Genomic DNA, 19,883 nt, shown 5'->3' with positions numbered 1-19,883 from the left:
GGTGTTGGGACTGGCCACAAAAATGGCACGCTGGTGCTCCATAGTGGGTGGGTGGCCGCGCAGGCGTGGGGCAGTCACTGGTCGGGGCCCACGATGGGGTCGCTTGGTCCACGGGGAATGAGTTCAGACTGCGGAACGCGACCTCCATAGTCGTAGCTAACTCTACCGTGTCCTCCAAGTTCTGGGCCCGATTTTTCAAGTAATCGCTGGCACACATAGTTAGACCTGAGCCCTGCAACGTATACATCACGTACAGCGAGTTCCATATGCTGGGCGGCTGTTACAGCCTGAAAATTGAAGTCCAGAGCACAGGCTTTTAAATCGCGCAGAAAGTCTTCTAGCGACTGCGGGGCGCTGGCGGCGGGTCGTGAAAATGTGCCGCGTGTAGACCTCGTTAATCGGCCGCACGTTACAATCGGTCGAGCATAGCCAGGGCCTCAGTATATGAGGTGGTACAATTGAGTTGCGTAGAGAGACTCTGGCTCACCCGTGCATGCAGTAGGCTGCGTTTCTGCTCCTCTGTAGTCTCGGATGTGCTTGATTCAGCCAGGTAGACCTTGAAACATCGAAGCCAGTGTAGGAAGATTTCCTTCGCCTCTGCAGCCTGCGGGTCGAGTTCTAGTCGATCAGGTTTGAGGGCTGACTCCATAGTAGTTTTCTTTAAGTTTTCTAAGACTATTAAATTGATGTGACCATCAATTCACTAGAGACACGATTGGAAGTAAACTGTGGTTTTAATAGTCTTACAACTGAGCCTGCCTGCGACCAGAGGAACTGAGAGCAGGCTCACGGCTGCAGCACTTTATACTTCCGGTAGTGTCAGGGGCCATGGGCGGAGCCAAGGGTGGAGCCCTGTACAAGCTCCTCATCTCCCCCTATGGGCAGAGCCGTGTAACGGCTCACAGACAGAGCCCACAAGGACATAATACAATGCAATGCAATACAGTGTGAATTACAATACAGTATGAATTCACCACACTGACAAGCTCAACCCAGCCCCTTGCCCTGCGGAAATGTAGTTCAGCTGCTCCTTGGACCTCTGTGTTAAAAGGATAAACAAGGCTGGGATTCTCTGAAAACGCGGCTAAGTGTTGACGCCGGCGTAAACACCGGATTGTTTCATGCCGGCGTCAACGGGCCTCTTGGCCCAGCGATTCTGTTGCCCACAGGGGGCCATCATGGCGCTGGATTGCCCTGCGCTGCTCGCCACGGGTCTGCGCATGCCCACGGCAACCGCTTGCACGCTGGTCGATCGTGGAGAATCGCCACGGGGGCCTCTTTCAACGGCCCCCGACCGGCGGCGCGTCGACTGCGCATGACTGCCGCCAATTCACCGGTCGCCGGGGAATCGCGTCTCGGCATCAACTCCGATTCTCCGAGCCAGCACGGGCTCGGGGAATCCCGGCCATAATTTTAACATTAAAAAAATGACTTTTGGGGGGGTTTCACCTCTGTGGTGGGGCCCAGTGAAGTGCAAATGGCAGTTGCTAAATCTCACCTGTGTTTTGGCCTCCCACCTGAACCAAGGAAGTAGGAAATCTAAGCTCCGTTCTCTTTTTGGCCTTTTATAGGTGTGTGTGTGTGTGTGTGGTGTGGGGGGGGGGGGGGGGGGGGGGGGGGTTCATGGCATGGTTTTTCCAGTGGGTTCTGCAACATTCCTGCTCGAATTATGACTTGAAACCGATGGAGCATTCAATTAGTTGTAGGGTCACAGAGTTTTGCACTTGATAAATGTTTAATATTTTGTTTGTATCTTCCATTCTGTTTCCACAGTTCAGTGTTCGCCAGGTCATTTTTATGATACAAACACACATAGGTGCAGACGATGTCTTGTGGGGATGTATCAGCCAGAGTTAGGGCAGAATCACTGCGTTGCTTGTCCTGGAAATACTACAACAGATTTTGATGGATCAACTAATATTACTCAATGTAAAAGTAGGTATTAATATCTATATAATATTGAAGATAAAACGGATAAAATCAGGTACTTGATAAATGGTGAAAAGCTAGAAACAATGGAGGGTCCTAAGTACTTGGGGGTTCAAGTACATAGAACATTAAATATGATGTACAGGTACAGAAAATAATCCTAAATGTGAATGGAACATTGGGTTTTATTAACTAGAAGACTAGGATATGAGGAAGAAGTTATGCTTCATCTATACCCTGTTAGGGCTTTTCTATAGGCCTCCGAAAAGTTCCAGAGATGTAGAGGAAAGGATTGCAAAGATGATTCTGGATAGGAGCAAAAATAACAGGGTAGTTGTTATGGGGGACTTTAACTTTCCAAATATTGACTGGAAACACTATAGTTCGAGTACTTTAGATGGATCCGTTTTTGTCCAATGTGTGCAGGAGGGTTTCCTGATGCAGTATGTAGATAGGCCAACAAGAGACGAGGCCGTATTGGATTTGGTACTGGGTAATGAACCAGGACAGGTGTTAGATTTGGAGGTAGGTGAGCATTTTGGTTATAGTGACCACAATTCGATTACGTTTACTTTAGCGATGGAAAGGGATAGGTATAAACCGCAGGGGCAAGAGTTATTGCTGGGGGAAAGGCAATTATGATGCGATGAGGCAAGACTTAGGATGCATCGCCAGGAGAGGAAAACTGCAGGGGATGGACACAATGGAAATGTGGAGCATGTTCAAGGAACAGCTGCTGCATGTCCTTGATAAGTATGTACCTGTTAGGCCGGGAGGAAGTGGTCGAGTGAGGGAACCATGGGTTACTAAAGCAGTTGAATCACTTGTCAAGAGGAAGAAGGAAGCTTATGTGAAGTTGAGACGTGATGGTTCAGTTGGGTCACTTGAGAGTTACAAGTTAGCTAGGAAGGCTCTAAAGAGAGAGCTAAGAAGAGCCAAGCGAGGACATGAGAAATCTTTGGCAGGTAGGATCAAGGATAACCCTAAAGCTTTCTATAGGTATGTCAGGAATAAAAGAATGACTAAGGTAAGAGTAGGGCCAGTCAAGGACAGTAGTGGGAAGCTGTGCGTAGAGTCCGAAGAGATAGAAGAGGTGCCTTTTCGTCAGTATTCACACAGGAAAAAGTCAAAGTTGTCGAGGAGAATACTGAGATACAGGCTACTAGACTAGAAGGGCTTGAGGTTCATAAGGAGGAGGTGTTAGCGATTCTGGAAAGTGTGAAAATAGATAAGTCCCCTGGGCCGGATGGGATTTATCCTAGGATTCTCTGGGAAGCTAGGGAGGAGATTGCTGAGCCTTTGGCTTTGATCTTTAAGTCATCTTTGTCTACAGGAATAGTGCCAGAGGACTGGGGGATAACAAATGTTGTCCCCTTGTGCAAGAAGGGGAGTAGAGATAACCCCGGTAACTATAGACCAGTGAGCCTTACTTCTGTTGTGGGAAAAGTCTTGGAAAGGTTTATAAGAGATAGGATGTATAATCATCTGGAAAGGAAAAATTTGATTAGAGATAGTCAACATGGTTTTGTGAAGGGTAGGTCGTGCCTCACAAACCTCATTGAGTTCTTCGAGAAGGTGACCAAACAGGTGGATGAGGGTAAAGCAGTTGATGTGGTGTGTATGGATTTCAGTAAAGCGTTTGATAAGGTTCCCCACGATAGGCTATTGCAGAAAATACAGAGGCATGGGATTCAGGGTGATTTAACAGTTTGGATCAGAAATTGGCTAGCTGATAGAAGACAAAGAGTGGTGGTTGATGGGTAAATGCTCTGACTGGTGTCCAGTTACTAGTGGTGTGCCACAAGGATCTGTTTTGGGGCCGTTGCTGTTTGTCATTTTTATAAATGACCTGGAGGAGGGCGTAGAAGGATGGGTGAGTAAATTTGCAGATGACACTAAAGTCGGTGGAGTTGTGGACACTGCAGAAGGATGTTACAAGTTACAGAGGGACATAGATAAGCTGCAGAGCTGGGCTGACAGGTGGCAAATGGAGTTTAATGCAGAAAAGTGTGAGGTGATTCATTTTGGAAGGAATAACAGAAAGGCAGAGTACTGGGCTAATGGTAAGATTCTTGGTAGTGTGAACGAGCAGAGAGATCTCGGTGTCCATGTCCATTGATCCCTGAAAGTTGCCACCCAGGTTGAGAGGGTTGTTAAGAAGGTGTACAGTGTGTTAGCTTTTATTGGTAAAGGAATTGAGTTTCGGAGCCATGAGGTCATGTTGCAGTTGTACAAAACTCTGGTGCGGCCGCATTTGGAGTATTGTGTGCAGTTCTGGTCGCCACATTATAGGAAGGATGTGGAATCATTGGAAAGGGTACAGAGGAGATTTACAAGAATGTTGCCTGGTATGGAGGGAAGATCATATGAGGAAAGGCTGAAGGACTTGAGGCTGTTTTTGTTAGAGAGAAGAAGGTTAAGAGGGGACTTAATTGAGGCATACAAGATGATCAGAGGATTAGATAGGGTGGACATCGAGAGCCTTTTTCCTCGGATGGTGATGTGTAGCATGAGGGGACATAGCTTTAAATTGAGGGGAGATAGATACAGGACAGATGTCAGAGGTAGGTTGTTTACTCAGAGAGTAGTAAGGGCGTGGAATGCCCTGCCTGCAACAGTAGTGGACTCGCCAACACTAAACGCATTCAAATTGTCATTGGATAGGCATATGGACGATATGGGAATAGTGTAGAGGGACTTTAGAAGGGTTTCACAGGACGGTGCAACATTGTGGGCCAAAGGGCCTGTACTGCGCTGTAATGTTCTATGTTCTATACAAAGCTGCGGTTAGACCATACTTGACGACAGTTCTGGGCATCACACGTTAGGAAGCCTTGGAGGGAATGCAGCATAGATTTATCAGAATGGGGTGTGAACTGCACGTTTAAATTATTCAGAAAGATTTCCTAAACCCTGGAAATTACAAAATATTTGTGATTTGATTGAAGTTTTCAAGATATTGGATGGAGCTGATAGGATAAATGGAAAAAAGCTGTTTGCACTGGTTGAGGAGTCTAGGATTAATGGAGTATTTCCGCTGGTTGAGAAGTCTAAGACTTAATGGAGTTGGGTTTTTCAGGAGCGAACACTAATACAAAAATAAAATACTAAATGCTGGAAATCTGAAGTAATAACAAAAAAATCAGAAATCACCAAGCACTCAGGCAGTGTCTTTGTAGAGAAACAGAGTTAACATTTCAGTCGATGGTGACTCTTCATAATCCTGTTCACCAATCATTCTTTGCGTTTGGCTGATCTACATTGGCTCCCTAACCCTAACCCTCCTCGTTAAACACTGACTCGATCACAAAATGATTTTCAATTCTCTTTCCCGCCTTGTCTCTCCCTATACCTGTAATTTCCACCAACCTCACAACCATCAAAATACCTGCGTCCCTCTAATGCGGTTTTCTTGAGCATCTCCGATATTACTCACTTCAGCCTTGGTGGTCCTGCCTCACATACCCCTTAAGGCCCTAAGCTCGAGATTTCCCATCCTAAACCGCTCTGCTTCTATACTTCTGTGTCTGCCTTTAAGGCACTCCTTAAAATCTTTGACCAAGGGTGTGATTCTCCCAAAAGGGAACAAAGTCCTCGAGTGAGCGAGTTTACCAGGTGTTTCGCAGCGCTCAGACATGGCTATTCAACACGACTTACGTTGTGTAAGGGGCCGTAACAGGGAATGTGTGGCCGAGGCTATACAAAGCCCCGTTTTGTACAATATGGAGCTCCGCTTGCCGGAACTCCCCAGTGTAGCGAGAGATCGGGAAGCCATTTAAAACTGGCCTCCCAATCACCGGGGCCCTACGAAGCAATCCGTGACCCCACCCCCAGCCTGAACGCACTATGGGAGGTCAACGCCAGTCTGACACTGTCAGGGTGTCAAGATGGTACTGTCAGGGAGCCCTGGTGGCACCAGCTGTGCAAGGGTATCACCCTGCCCTGAGGACATGCAGCTGGGAGCCTCCAATCCTCTGGGAGACCCCCACGAGTGCTGTCCTGCCTGGTCCCCACTTGTGGAGACCAGTGTTGAACATCGTTCACCCGAGGTCTTTGAGGCCAAGGGGATGAGTCCCAAAACCTCAGGTACCTCGAGAATCTGCACATTAGAGTGTGGCTATTGCCTCACTATAATATGCAGATATGCCAAAAAGTGATCCCGCCTACAATGGGCGGGATTCACATCGCAATGTCTCGCGAGATTGTGTTGGATCTTGAGAGGTGTGGTGAGCCGAGTAGATCCTGGGAAACGGCGTCTCCCGGCTTTCATCGGCCATGGTGCGTAGCGGCGAGCTGCTTTTTTGGTGCAGCATGACTGCTGGATCTCGCCCTACGTTTTTGGGTCATCTGCCTAACGTGGCTTGTTCTGTTTGATAATACTCCTGGGAAGGACATTGCGATGTTTTACCAAATTAAAGCTGAGTTGTCTTGTAAATACTTGAGATATTTCCAATGTCAGTAATTATTGTTTATTAATTGGGGGCCAGTTTAGCTCAGTTGGCTAGACAGCTGGTTCGTGATGCAGAGCAAGGCCAACAGCACAGGTTATTAATTTATAACAGTGAGGTTATTCATGAAGGCCCGCCTTCTCAATCTTGTCCCTCGCCTGACGTGTGGTGATCCTCAGGTTAAATCACCATCAGTCAGCTCTCCCCCTCAAAGGCGAAAGTAGCCTATGGTCATCTGGGACTATAGCTTCATAGAGTCACAGAAGTTTACAACATGAAAACAGGCCCTTGGGCCCAACTTGTCCATGCTGCCCAGTTTTTACCACTAAGCTAGTCCCAATTGCCCGCATTTGGCCCATATCCCTCATTACCAAGCTTCCCATATAACTGTCTAAACGCTTTTTAAAATACAAAACTGTACCCGCCTCTACTATTGCTCTGGCAGCTCGTTCTAGACACTCACCACCATCTGTGTGAAAAAATTGCTCCTCTGGACCCTTTTGCATCTCTCACCCCCCCAAACCTTAAACCTATGCCCTCTAGTTTTAGACTCCCTACCTTTGGGAAAAGAAGTTGACTGTCTACCTTATCTATGCATCTCATTATTTTATAGACCTCTATAAGAGGTCTGTAAGAGGTCTATGAGAGACTGTGTTTCGATCGATGGAATCCATGGAACATTTTTCACTGTTTTTGATCCTGCTTTATCTTGATTCTACTTTCTTTGCACACCAGTGGAGAAATCTTAACCAGAGAGCAGCCTCGCATTTCAGTTGCTATCCTGGATTTAGTTCCATGACAACTATGCATTGCCTGTTGATATTGTCAATATATTTGCTTGCAGGGAAGTGAATATGTTGGGTGTAAATATTCTGCACTGTTAGTTATCCTCATTTAATACATTTAAATCATGTTATGATGAATGTTGAGTTCAGGATTTGTGCACAGTCTCTTTATCCTAGCTGGGAAGATGAGCAAAGCCGGAGGGGGGGGAGGTTGGTTGATAGGATTAGTTATGTCCTCGCTATGTTTGAAGAAGTTCCCCCAGTGTGAGTTAGTCTCTTATTTTTGTCTAGCGCCTTTCACTTTTCCAGGCCCAGGTAGACAGTGTGTTGTCCTGTTTAGGACTGGGGCTTGTGTGACTCCCCTTTAGGGACAGATCAGTCCTTTCTCCTGATATGGGTCTCCTCTTCTTTGACTGCTGCATGTGATACTATGGCAACTATATTTTGAATCATAATTGTGGTTGTTCTATTCATATTTTGGCCATGCTGAACATTTGACATTACACAAAAAAATGCACAAGGAAATAGTTAAAGATAAATAAACCTTGGAGAAATTTTGAAAAATCAGTGGTTTCAGAATGGATATGCTTTTCAGGAGTCTAGATGAGGGAAGGGAAAACTTGTATATCAGTCTGGTATATTGTCATCAGTGCTCCCATATTTGAATGTCAGTGTTTTAGAACTCTTGTTGATTTGCGAGCTTAAGATGTCTTAATGGTAAAGCACTGAGCAGTTCTTAATTAAATTCTTTATGGTTATTATGTATCAGACAGACAATGTGGAGGAGAACTTGGAGACTATACTGGATATATTGAGTCTCCAAACTACCCTGGGGACTACCCTGCAAATGTTGAATGCACCTGGAACTTAAGTCCACCTCCAAAGCGCCGCATTCTTATTGTGGTCCCAGAAATATTTCTACCAATTGATGATGAATGTGGTGACTACTTAGTCATGAGAAAAAGCTGTAAGTCAGAACACAAATAAAATTCATAATTTTATAATGTTTTTCAATTAGAGTTTTTAACAAGTTTGCATTTATCTCTTGACAAGAATCTAAACTCCCAGTTTAGATTCAGCTCCCGTGTTGAAGGTGATGGGAATATTATTCTGCAGTTAATTATAGTTCTACAATATATTACAATCTTTAGTAAAACATTACACTCAGGTTAATCTAAGTGCATGCAATGTGCTGTATATACATATGCACAGATAAATAGCAGAGGTTCCTGATTGGGCAGAGAAACAGAAATCCTGACCAGCTTTCTTTCTCTTACTGAGACCTATTCATCATTCTCTCCCCTCTCCCAGAAAACTCAGCAAAAGGGATTAAACTTAAAACCTTCCTGCTGTGCATAGCTCAGTACTATGTGACACCCTACCTGAAAATTCTGATAGCATTTCTGCATTAAAAATGCACTCAAAATTGATCAGCAATCATTTGACATTAAATATTCTGACCTGGAATGAGGTTTACATGCTTCATCAGCATTTTTCCATCTTTTACATCAACTGCAAACAAATTGCAAAAGGCATCAAATGCGCTCAAAACTATCAAATATGCTCAAAGACAGCAAATGCGCTCGGCAACCTGCATTGAAAAAAATACACAAATTAATTATTCTGTTTTTGTATTTTGTCCAAAAATATTTCCACTATACATGCTTGAGAGCACCACCAGGTCTCTATCAACAGGGGGGGTGGGGGGTTCTTTTTCTGTTTGGGCTAGGGATCTGGGTTAAAGGTCAAAAAAGGGGAGCAGGTGCTGGGGTGGCAGTGGGTAGAGTTTGGGGGGGGAAATTTTTGGGGTGTGTGTCAGGATGTTTTGGCTGTTTGTTGTTGCCGCATTTTGTTTTTCTTATTTATTATTTAAACGATAAAATATTAAAGCATGCCGCTGTGCAGAGAGACCTGGGTGTGCTAGTGCATGAGTCACAGAAAGTTGGTTTACAGGTGCAACAGGTGATTAAGAAGGCAAATGGAATTTTGTCCTTCATTGCTAGAGGGATGGAGTTTAAGACTAGGGAGGCTATGTTGCAATTGTATAAGGTGTTAGTGAGGCCACACCTGGAGTACTATGTTCAGTTTTGGTCTCCTTACTTGAGAAAGGACATACTGGCACTGGAGGGTGTGCAGAGGAGATTCACTAGGTTAATCCCAGAGCTGAAAGTGTTGGATTATGAGGAGAGGTTGAGTAGACTGGGACTGTACTCGTTGGAATTTAGAAGGATGAGGGGGGATCTTATAGAAACATTTAAAATTATGAAGGGAATAGATAGGATAGATGCAGGCAGGTTGTTTCCACTGGCGGGTGAAAGCAGAACTAGGGGACATAGCCTCAAAATAAGGGGAAGTAGATTTAGGACTGAGTTTAAGAGGAACTTCTTCACCCAAAGGGTTGTGAATCTATGGAATTCCTTGCCCAGTGAAGCAGTTGAGGCTCCTTCATTACATGTTTTTAAGGTAAAGATAGATAGTTTTTTGAAGAATAAAGGGATTAAGGGTTATGGTGTTCGGGCCGGAAAGTGGAGCTGAGTCCACAAAAGATCAGCCATGATCTCATTGAATAGCGGAGCAGGCTCGAGGGGCCAGATGGCCTACTCCTGCTCCTAGTTCTTACGTTCTTATATATTTGAAAATGCCTCCAATAAAATATTTTCAAATTAAAAAATGACCGAGCAAGCCATTCAGTTGTATTAAACCATGTCCTGTCCCACCAGCAGGACAGATCCACCAGAGGTGGTGTCACAGTGGTATAGAGTCGGGTGGGAGTTTCCCTGGGAGTCCTCAACATCGGATCTGGACCCCATGAAGTCTCATGGCATCAAGTCAAACATAAGCACGTACCCTGCTAACCCCCAGGCGCCAAACAGTTTGCGATGCAGCTGGCCCCCTCCCATAGGCAAAGTGGTTAGCAGTGCTGCTTCACAGCGCCAGGACCCCAGGTTCGATTCCCAGCTTGGGTCACTGTGCGGTGTCTGCACGTTCTCCCTGTGTCTGCGTGGGTTTCCTCCGGGTGCTCCGGTTTCCTCCCATAAGTCCCGAAAGACGTGCTGGTTTGCTGAATTGGACATTCTGAATTCTCCCTCAGTGTACCCGAACAGGCGCCGGAGTATGGCGCCTAGGGGCTTTTCACAGTAACTTCATTGTGGTGTTAATGTAAGCCTACTTATGACAATAATAAAGATTGTTGTTATTATTGTTATTTCCAAGAGAATAAATGTTAGATGTTGCAGTCGACAGTTGATTGTGACCTTTGCATTAAACAGAACAACAATATTAGGTGTGATGTTTAAAATGTAGCATAAAGCTGCTTGGTAATATAATTTGATCTGTGATTTGGATGAATTGGTAACGTTCAGAAATGATCAATATCAATGACTAAGTCTGTTCTTGTGTAATTGACCAGCATTGTCTAATTCAGTGACAACCTATGAAACCTGTCAGACCTATGAACGACCCATAGCATTCACCTCAAGATCAAGAAAATTATGGATTCAATTCAAGTCCAATGAAGGGAACAGTGACAAAGGATTTCAGGTTCCATATGTTACATATGATGGTAAATACAGATACCTCCTCTATAAAACACTTAAATTGAATGACTATTGGTGCTATTTCCTGCTTTTGTCCTGAACCGGAAAATTTCATCAACTTTGCTTCCAATTTCCATCCTTCCTGCACCTTCACATGGTCCATTTGCAACTCTTCCCGTTCCTTGCTTGACTTCACTCTCTCCATTTCTGGGGATAGACTATTAAGGATTATTCAGTGCTAGTCTACTGACTCCCACAGCTACCTTCTAGTTCCTCACACCCACCTTCCCGTAAGGACCTTATTTCATTCTCCTACTTTCTCTCTCTCCTTTGCATTCATTCTGATGATCTACTTCCAATATGACTCCCTTTTTTCTCAATCGAGGATTCCTATAGTTGATCGGGTCCTTGACTGTGTGTGGTAAACACCACTAGTAACATATTGCATGTATTACGGTACTGCCCATGTATTACAGGTACCATGGTAAATCCCTGCCTGCTGGCTCCTCCCAGCAGGCGGCGTATAAATGTGTATGCTCTCCTGCGCTGCTCCCATTCTGGTTCCAGCTGCAGGAGGCACAACATCTTGTGCAATAAAGCCTCAATTGCTTCACCATTGTCGTCTCATGGTAATTGACGGTACATCACTGTGTCCATTGCATTTCACGCATTCTGCTCTCACCCCTTCTGCTCTCTTTCAGAACGTCGATAGTGTTTCCCTTGTCTTCCACATACTAGCTTCCATATTCAATGGATCGTCTTTGCCACTTTCATCTGCTCCAGTGTGATACCACCAAACACATAGTCCCCCTTCCCTCCCCTTTCAGCATTACAAAGGACCGTTCCTTTGCAATACCCTAGTCCACTCTTCAGTCACCTCCTCCCCTTGCTACTCTACCTTTCCATGCAAGTGCAGGGGATTCAACACTTGTCCTTTTACCTCCTCCCTTCTCACCATCCAAGACCGCAAACATTCCTTCCAGGTCAACAACATTTTTCTTGTACTTCTTTCAATTTAGTACACAGCCTTTGCAGCTCCCGATGTGGCCTTTTCCACATTGGGGAGCTCAAACGTAGATTGGATGGCCACTTAGTAGGACATCACCCTACAGTCCAAAAGCGTGACCCCAAGCTTCTAGTCTCCGCCCAGCTCCCACTCTGAACTTTCTACCCTTGTCTTCCTTCCAATGAAGCTCAATGCAAGCTAAAGGACAAATATCTTTTGACTGGGCACTTTACAGCCTACTGAACTCAAGATTGAGTTCAACCATTTTGGATTGTACATCCCATTTTGGTTCCTTTTTCTTTGCTGAATGTGGGGCTTTCTGTCTTTCATAGAATTTACAGTGCAGAAGGAGGCCATTCGGCCCATCGAGTCTGCACCGGCTCTTGGAAAGAGCACCCTACCCAAGGTTAACACTTCCACCCTATCCCCATAACCTAGTAACCCCAACCAACACTAAGGGCAATTTTGGACACTAAGGGCAATTTATCATGGCCAATCCACCTAACCTGCACATCTTTGGACTGTGGAAGGAAACCGGAGCACCCGGAGGAAACCCACGCACACACGGGGAGGATGTGCAGACTCCGCACAGACAGTGACCCAAGCCGGAATCGAACCTGGGACCCTGGAGCTGTGAAGCGATTGTGCTATCCACAATGCTACCGTGCTGTCTTGATTTTCTCTTTCCCCCTTTTTGCTTTCAGATGGCAGCTGCTCATGATTATTTCATTGAGACTCCCTCTTGACATTTTTTTTTCCTTGTCTCATTACCACTCCCTTTGGCCTTCCATCATGCACCCTTTTGTCATTTTACCTCTCCTGCCTCCCACCTTATCACACACATGTTTTGTTCCTCTCCCGCTCTCCCCCTTTCACTTGTTTAAAACCTATTACATTTCTAACTTTTCTCAGTTCTGATGAAAGATCATCAACCAGAAATGTTAACTCTGTTTCTCTCTCCTCAGATGCTGCCAGACTTGCTAAGTATTTCCTTTATTTTCCGTTTGTATTTGATCCTGTCATTACATGACATTTTACATTTCTCCCTGCCAAGAGGGACCACGGAGACAGTGACCGTAGCTGGGTGAACCCGAGTCCCTGGCACTGTGAAGCAACAATGCTAACCACTGTGCTACTGTGCCCCCCATAGTGAGCCTAAGTGCGGTCTTGGCGGAGTGTTCCTTGCCGAGGCCCGGAAAAGAAGCAGAGCCCCGTTTAATAGCGAGGTCGTTCTCGGCGCTGTAAGTGCCTAGAAACACCTGGTTAAATGTGCCTGAAACGGGCCTCTGATTCATTTCCATTAAATCTCACCCAATATGATTCTTTTCCCAGCAATGCAAGAAATCTTTCAGAAAATGAAAGGAGAGAAGAAAAAGAGCATGTGTTCTGTTGTCCAGTCACATCACCACCTTCTTTTCTTCTGTTATAGAGGATTATCAAGAGCTGATTGAGGATATAGTTCGAGATGGTCGATTGTATGCATCTGAGAACCATCAAGAAATACTGAAGGTAGATTACAACAAATCAATATTGGAAGAGGACATATTTGAATGCAGCTTTTTCACAAGTTTTCATTCAACAAAATTGATACATAAAGGATCACATTTAATAGCATCCTTTAAGTAGAATCATGATAAGTGATCATTTATATTTTCTGTGGGCGACACGGTGGTGCAGTGGTTAGCACTGCTGCCTCATGGCGCCGAGGACCCGGGTTCAATCCCGGCCCGGTCACTGTCTGGGTGGAATTTGCACATTTTCCCCATGTCTGCATGGGTCTCACCCCCACAACCCAAAGATGTGCAGGGGAGGTGGATTGGCCTTGCTAAATTCCCCCTTAATTGGAAAAACAATTTAAATAAAAATTAATATTTTCTGTGGTAACTTTTATTTTCATCCTCTAAATCTATCTGTTTCCTAGGTCTGGTGCACTAGTAAATACTTTCCCGGCTCAGAATAGCATGGAATGAATTCTTACTTCCAAAATAAGTGGAACATCTCACTTGGATCAGCTGTGGCTCAGTTGGTAGTACTCTTGCCTCTGCGTTGTAAGGGCTGGGTTCAAGTCCCACTCCAGGGCTTGAGCACATAATTCAGAGCTGACACTCAGTGCTAGACTGGAGAAGTGCTTCGCTGTTGGAAGTGCTGGGGTTGATTTTCCGCTGCCCCCGCCGCTGGTAGTGGGTTTCCACAGCAGAGAGCTAAGTGCTGTCTGCTGTGAAAAAGATGACGTCAAGCACTTAGCTGCTTTTAATGTGGTGAGCAGTTGTTAATCACAGCAAGCGTTTTATACACATTATGGTTATCATCAAAGCAGGGTAATGGGGATGCATTCAAGCATGAAGGGACGGAACATTCAACAATCCATCAAGCAGCTGTCTCTGGAGTAATAAAACTGTCAAACCCTGACTGAGGCAATGTGTTGCAGTGTGAAATTTAATGAAAGATTTACATTTCAAAGGCTGTCAAGGGATTTCAAGCAGTTTGAAGTGTACTGGCTTTCAAGCTTCTGACACTTCTAAAACTTGCAGCTTTAAACATTTTTGTTTGGGGTAGCAGGAATTAGGAAAGGGTTGTCATGTTAGGTACACTGGTCTAACAGTGGCTGCAACTGTATGCAGCTTAGATCAGAAAGATACTCCAGACCTTGAAGTTAGTTCAATCAGGTTCATTGAACTAATAGCACAGTTAGCACAGTTCTCTGTGAGTTCGACTCTCTGCTAACTTAAGTGTGGTTACTTTGTCTGACTGAACCAGACTAGCTCTTAGCCACATGTTGGAGGTGTGAGATTGTAACAACACCCTTGACTGATATACATGCAGTGAACGTATGTACATGTGAAAACAGTTGTCTAATGCGAGAACACAGAGCATAGCAAACAGAACAAATGTTCATTAAGTCCAGTCTCTATGGCTTGCGTCTAATCCTGGTCGACCGCCGGTGAGATGGTTGGGACGACAGCGCCTTGATGGGTGGGATTGAAGCCTGACTGGTGGCCTCGCGAGTCGAGGTATCAGGAGGTGGCAAAACAACAGAAGGAAACGAGAAGAATGTGGTTGCGGGCAGGCAACTTTGCGCAGTCCCCGTCTGTTTCGTTGCACAACAGAATCATCAGCCAGACGCACAACATACGAGCGGGAGGCAGCCTGTCGAACGACAGCTGGAGCTGACCAGCTTCCATCAGGGATCTTGACCTGAACAGTGTCTGACGGGGATAACATGGGCAAATCGGTGACATGGCCACCATAGCCCTGTTTTTGCCGGTCTCAGAGTTACTGCACCTTCTGCAGCACCAGGAGGTGATCCAGGTTGGGCAAGTGTATGTCTGGAAGTGTCGTTCGCAGGTCCCTGTTCATCAGGTGTTGAGCCGGCGACGTGCCAGTGGACAGTGGGGTCGCCCTGTATGCAAGCAGAGCAAGGCAAATGTCAGACGCAGAATCAGTGGCTTGCAGATGAGCTGCTTCACTATGTGCACCCCTTTCTCAACTTTTCCGTTTGACTGCGGATAGTGTGGGCTCGAAGTGACGTGTTTGAACTGATACGACTGGGAAAACAGAGACCATTCATGGCTGCTGAAGCACGGGCCATTGTCACTCATGACAGTGAGTGGGATAACATGCCTGAAGAACGTCTCCTTACAGGCCTTGATGACGGTCCGAGATGTGAGGTCTGAGAGCTTCACGACTTCAGGGTAATTGGAAAAATAATCAATGATTAACACGTAATCATGACCATTTGCATTAAAAAAAAGGTCGATGCCAACCTTGGACCACGGAAAGGTTTCGATTTCATGCTGTTGAAGTGTCTCCTTACTCTACGCTGGCTGGAAGCGTTGACAGTTAAGGACCATGTTTGCGATGTCCTGGCTGATCCCGGGCCAGTAGACAGCCTGCCTGGCTCTGCGTCTGCACTTTTCCACACCCAGGTGGCCCTCATGGATTTGATGGAGCACCAAGCTCTGGAGACTGTGTGGAATTACAATCCGGTCCAGTTTGAGGAGGATACCATCAACCACCGTCAGGTCATCCTTTACATTGAAAAATTGAGAGCACTGCCCTTTTTGCCAGCCATTAGCTAAGTGTTGCATAGCACGCTGCAAGAGGGGGGTCTTTGGCTGTCTCCTCACGGATACGAATCACCTTCTCATTAGATGCCGGAGGGTGCTGGCACACAGCTGCACTTGTGACTCAACCTGTGACTCAATGTGCTGGATGACGCTCAGTGGTTCACTAGGCACTGTGATGGAGCGGGACAGTGTATCGGCAATGATCTGCTCCTTGCCAGGCGTGTAGACCAGGTCAAAGTCGTACCTTCTGAGTTTGAGGAGGATGCACTGCAACCGAGGCGTCATGTCATTAAGGCCGTTGTGGATAATGTGGACCAGGGGTCTGTGATCCGTCTTGACTGTGAATGTCGGCAGGCTGTAGACATAGTCATGAAACTTGAGAATGCCAGTGAGGAGGCCGAGGCATTCCTTCTCAATTTGTGCAAACCTTTGTTCGGTGGGCGTCATTGCCCTTGATGCGTAGGCAACCGGTGCCCAGGATGAGGTGTCATCGCGTTGCAGCAGGACCGCACCAATGTCATCCTGGCTCGCATCTGTCGAGTTTTTGGCTTCCCCGTCTGGGTCAAAAAATGCCAATACGGGTTCTTGTTAGCCTGTAGCTCCAACATTTTACTCAGTACCCCTTATCCGTTGACTAATTTTCCTGTGTACCTCCTTCCCATCCATTTCCTGGTTTATAACGGATTCTGAGATGTTACTTGTATCCTCTATAGTGAAGACTGATGCAAAATACTCATTCAATTCATCTGCCATCTCCTGGTTTTCCATTGTCAAGTCTCAATACTCACTTTCTACAGGACCAACACTCACTTTGTTAATTCTTTTCACTTCTAAATATTTCTACAAACTCTTACCATCTGTTTTTATCTTTCTGATTAGCTTTCTCTTGTACTCTAACTATTCCCTCACTATTCTCTTAGTCATCCTTTGCTGTTCCTTATATTCTGTCCAATCTTCAGATCTGCAATCTGTCAAATTATACTTATTTATTTACTCTCATTTCATCTGTTTTGTTTCAAAAGCTACATGAATTCAGATACGGAGCTTTTAGTTGTATCCTTTTATTCTTTTTATAACCTCATGTTGTGACTTTAACATAACAAACTATCCCATGGCACTTCATGGAGCAAGTATCAATCAAAAATTGACAGGTGCATTATTAGAATATCTTCATAAGTGTGTAATATTAATCCCACTACTTTAGAGATAGGATGTGATTGCACTAACAAGGGTACAGAGGAGATTTGAAAGAATATTGCCGGGAATGGAGAATTTTAGCTATGAGGAAAGATTGGATCGGCTGTTGTGTTTTCTACAGGACAAAGAAGATTGAGGGAAGATTTGAGTGACGTGTTCAAAGTTATCAGGGTCCTAGGTAGAGTGGATAGAACGGCAGAAGAGCATGAATTGACCAATTTCAGAAGATTTGCAACTCATGACACATTCCCCCACCATACTGAACTCACTGGCTGATTTATGCACTAATACTAGCGTAACGTGCTATTATTGTTCCAGCAAGATTTGGCCCATTCTTGATATTTTTGATTATGCAAAAATATCAGTTAATTACAATATTGTGTTCCCATCCTCTCAAGTTCCATTTTACACACTTTTCGCAAGCAGTCATTTAGATAGAAATAGCTTCCATTGATAATGGCAGCACACTACTGATCCCATATAAACTTATCTATGGAGGTCATTAGTCATCCTTAATTAGTGGGGACAAATATTACCCTTTTCTCATTCAGAACCATGGACACCATGAAAGATTTACCTGTAAGCTTGCCGCAAATACATAAATACAAATGTTTCATAGTCAAAGAATGTTATCACAAGTTTTATTAAAATCAGAATTACATATTGAATGCCATATTGACCCTTTCTAATAATTTGATCTATCAATGACTACTAAACTTAGATTTTGATTGACACTTATGTTTTTTTTTCAGGACAAGAAACTCATCAAGGCTCTGTTTGATGTGTTAGCTCATCCACAGAATTATTTTAAATACACAGCACAAGAATCCCGAGAAATGTTTCCAAGGTCATTTATTAGACTATTGCGCTCAAAAGTTTCAAGATTTCTACGGCCATACAAATAGTTGAGAAATTCTGACATCCTTATTGAACATTTTGAAATTTCATCAGAAAGACTAAAAATGTTTAATTTAATCTGTTCACCTGCAGTTTGTACGAACTCCTTTACATAGGAACCTAAAGTCTGGATGTCTTGCGTCATTGCACTCAGTTAAGTACCAAAACATTGAACACTATAAACCGTTCATGATGGAATAGAAATAAGGTCACTTGGAAAAAAAGACAATATTCACTTTCTTTTAATTTATATGAAGCAACACAATTGTCCTATCTACATACTTGCCCTAGTAGTTTTTTTGACAAAGTAATACTGTTGTAGAACTTTAAAAAAAAGTGCTGTGGAACCACTCAGCAATGATACCAGTGGCTTTTGAAAACATAATTGATTTCCAAAAACAAGATGCATTGGTGGTCCTCTACAGAATTACAATATTTTAATCTAACTATTCCTGACATAAATGCAGGTATTTAATAGAACTGACATGTAAAGCATATGTAGGAAGACTGCATTATATGCCAGTCAACTGCAGAGAGCTTGTCTATCATTGACATGCAATATCTGATCCAGAAAATCAGTCACTATCACAGCCACTTATTCTTTGTTAAATTTAGTGGTCTTATTCGAGTGAACTGTTGTCAATATTAAACTCTGCTGTTAAAACAGTAAAATGATATTGTGGTTGATCTTAATCAGTGTTGTGCAGCTTTCTAATATAATGTAAAATGAAACCAGAAAATGCTGCAAATACTCAGCAGGTCAGACAGTATTTATGGAGAGTAACACCGTGCGATTTAATGTCCTTGTCGCGCCTGACTTGGGATCGGAACGATTTGTGACGTTTGAAACGCCTCGTGAGATTTAACGGAGTCTTGCAAGATGTTGCGATATGGATCTCATCCTCACTGGGTGCGATCCAGATCACCAGGATTCTCTCGGCGCCTGGAACCCAACGGCGGCACCTGGGATACCTCACCAGGGTGCCAATTAGTACTAGCTTTCACAAACGTGGACCAGTCGTAATGGCACGTTGCGGGGGGGGGGGGGGGGGGGGGGGGGTTTCCCAGGCCTTTGGAGACCCCTGGGTGGTTGGACACGAGACAGGCTGGCACCTGACACTCACTCTGGCACTAGGGCACTGTGGCACTGCCAAGATTAGAGTGCCACCTGGGAAGCCTGGCAGTGCCACCCTGGCACTGCCAGGTTGGCATTGCCAGGGCACCTGGGTGCCAGGTTGGCATTTCCAGGGATTGGGCCCTGGGGGCACTGAATTGGTAAGGGGGTTGGTGGAGGAGGGGGAGATCAGTACGGCCAGACAAAATGGTCCCCTGATCTGTGAGGACTCCAGCAGAAAATGACGCTAAGTCAGGCTTTGGCAGAGAGAAACACCCCAAGGCCAAAAGAAATGGTCAAGTGCCGCTGAATAGCGGGGTCTTTCTCCGCGCTGCAGCCACCAAGAAGCACCCCGCTAAAAGTGCCCAAAACCCGCTGTAGGTTTTTTTCCGGTTAAACCGCATCCACAGTTAAATGTTTTAGGTTGATGAACCTTCATCAGAACTGATGGGTTCTAGTGAAATGTCATTGATCTGAAACTTCAATTCTGTTTCTCTCCATAGACGCTGCCAGACCTGCTCAGTATTGACAATATTTACAGCATCTGCAGTATTTTGTTTTTAATAAGCGACAAATATCTTATTTCTGCATTCAATGTTTATTGAACATGATATATCAATTAAGCCACTTGGACGTCAAAATAGTCTTTATGTAGTTATGCTTATGTGTGGCAATGAGTATGTTTGCACTTGTACTTTCATTGTTGAGATTTCATAATGTTTCTAATGTGAGTTCTTTCCTACTCCATATTGTTCCTAGGTATTGTAGGGCGGGATTCTCCCGTACCCGGTGGGGCGTGGGGTCTCGGTGGGACGGAGTGGCATGAACCACTACGGCGTCAGGCCGCCCCAAAGATGTGTAATCCTCTGCACCTTCAGGCACTTGGCCCGCCCCGGCGTGGAAG

At 44.9% G+C, this 19,883-nt stretch overlaps 1 protein-coding gene across 15 annotated transcripts in view; it reads left to right on the top strand.

The window, feature by feature from the left end:
- Positions 1–18,900, top strand: part of scube2 (signal peptide, CUB domain, EGF-like 2) — a 229,035-nt gene extending 210,135 nt beyond the window's left edge. For 9 of the 15 annotated variants that reach the window (XM_038808152.1, XM_038808154.1, XM_038808150.1 and 6 more), the window contains 5 exons: positions 1,774–1,935; positions 7,932–8,129; positions 10,572–10,724; positions 13,134–13,213; positions 17,721–18,900. In XM_038808152.1, coding sequence (XP_038664080.1) covers positions 1,774–1,935; positions 7,932–8,129; positions 10,572–10,724; positions 13,134–13,213; positions 17,721–17,873 — 746 coding nt within the window. In that variant the 3' untranslated portion in view covers positions 17,874–18,900. Of the gene's footprint in view, positions 1–1,773; positions 1,936–7,931; positions 8,130–10,571; positions 10,725–13,133; positions 13,215–17,720 lie in introns of those variants that run through there. The other 6 variants (XM_038808163.1, XM_038808156.1, XM_038808151.1 and 3 more) reach the window with 5 other exon arrangements.
- The last annotated feature ends 983 nt before the right edge of the window (positions 18,901–19,883 follow it).

Source organism: Scyliorhinus canicula, chromosome 9 (assembly GCF_902713615.1).
Source record: "Scyliorhinus canicula chromosome 9, sScyCan1.1, whole genome shotgun sequence".
NCBI lineage: Eukaryota > Metazoa > Chordata > Chondrichthyes > Carcharhiniformes > Scyliorhinidae > Scyliorhinus > Scyliorhinus canicula.
Note: the sequence above shows the minus strand (reverse complement) of the source record. Positions and strands in the feature narration are given on the sequence as shown.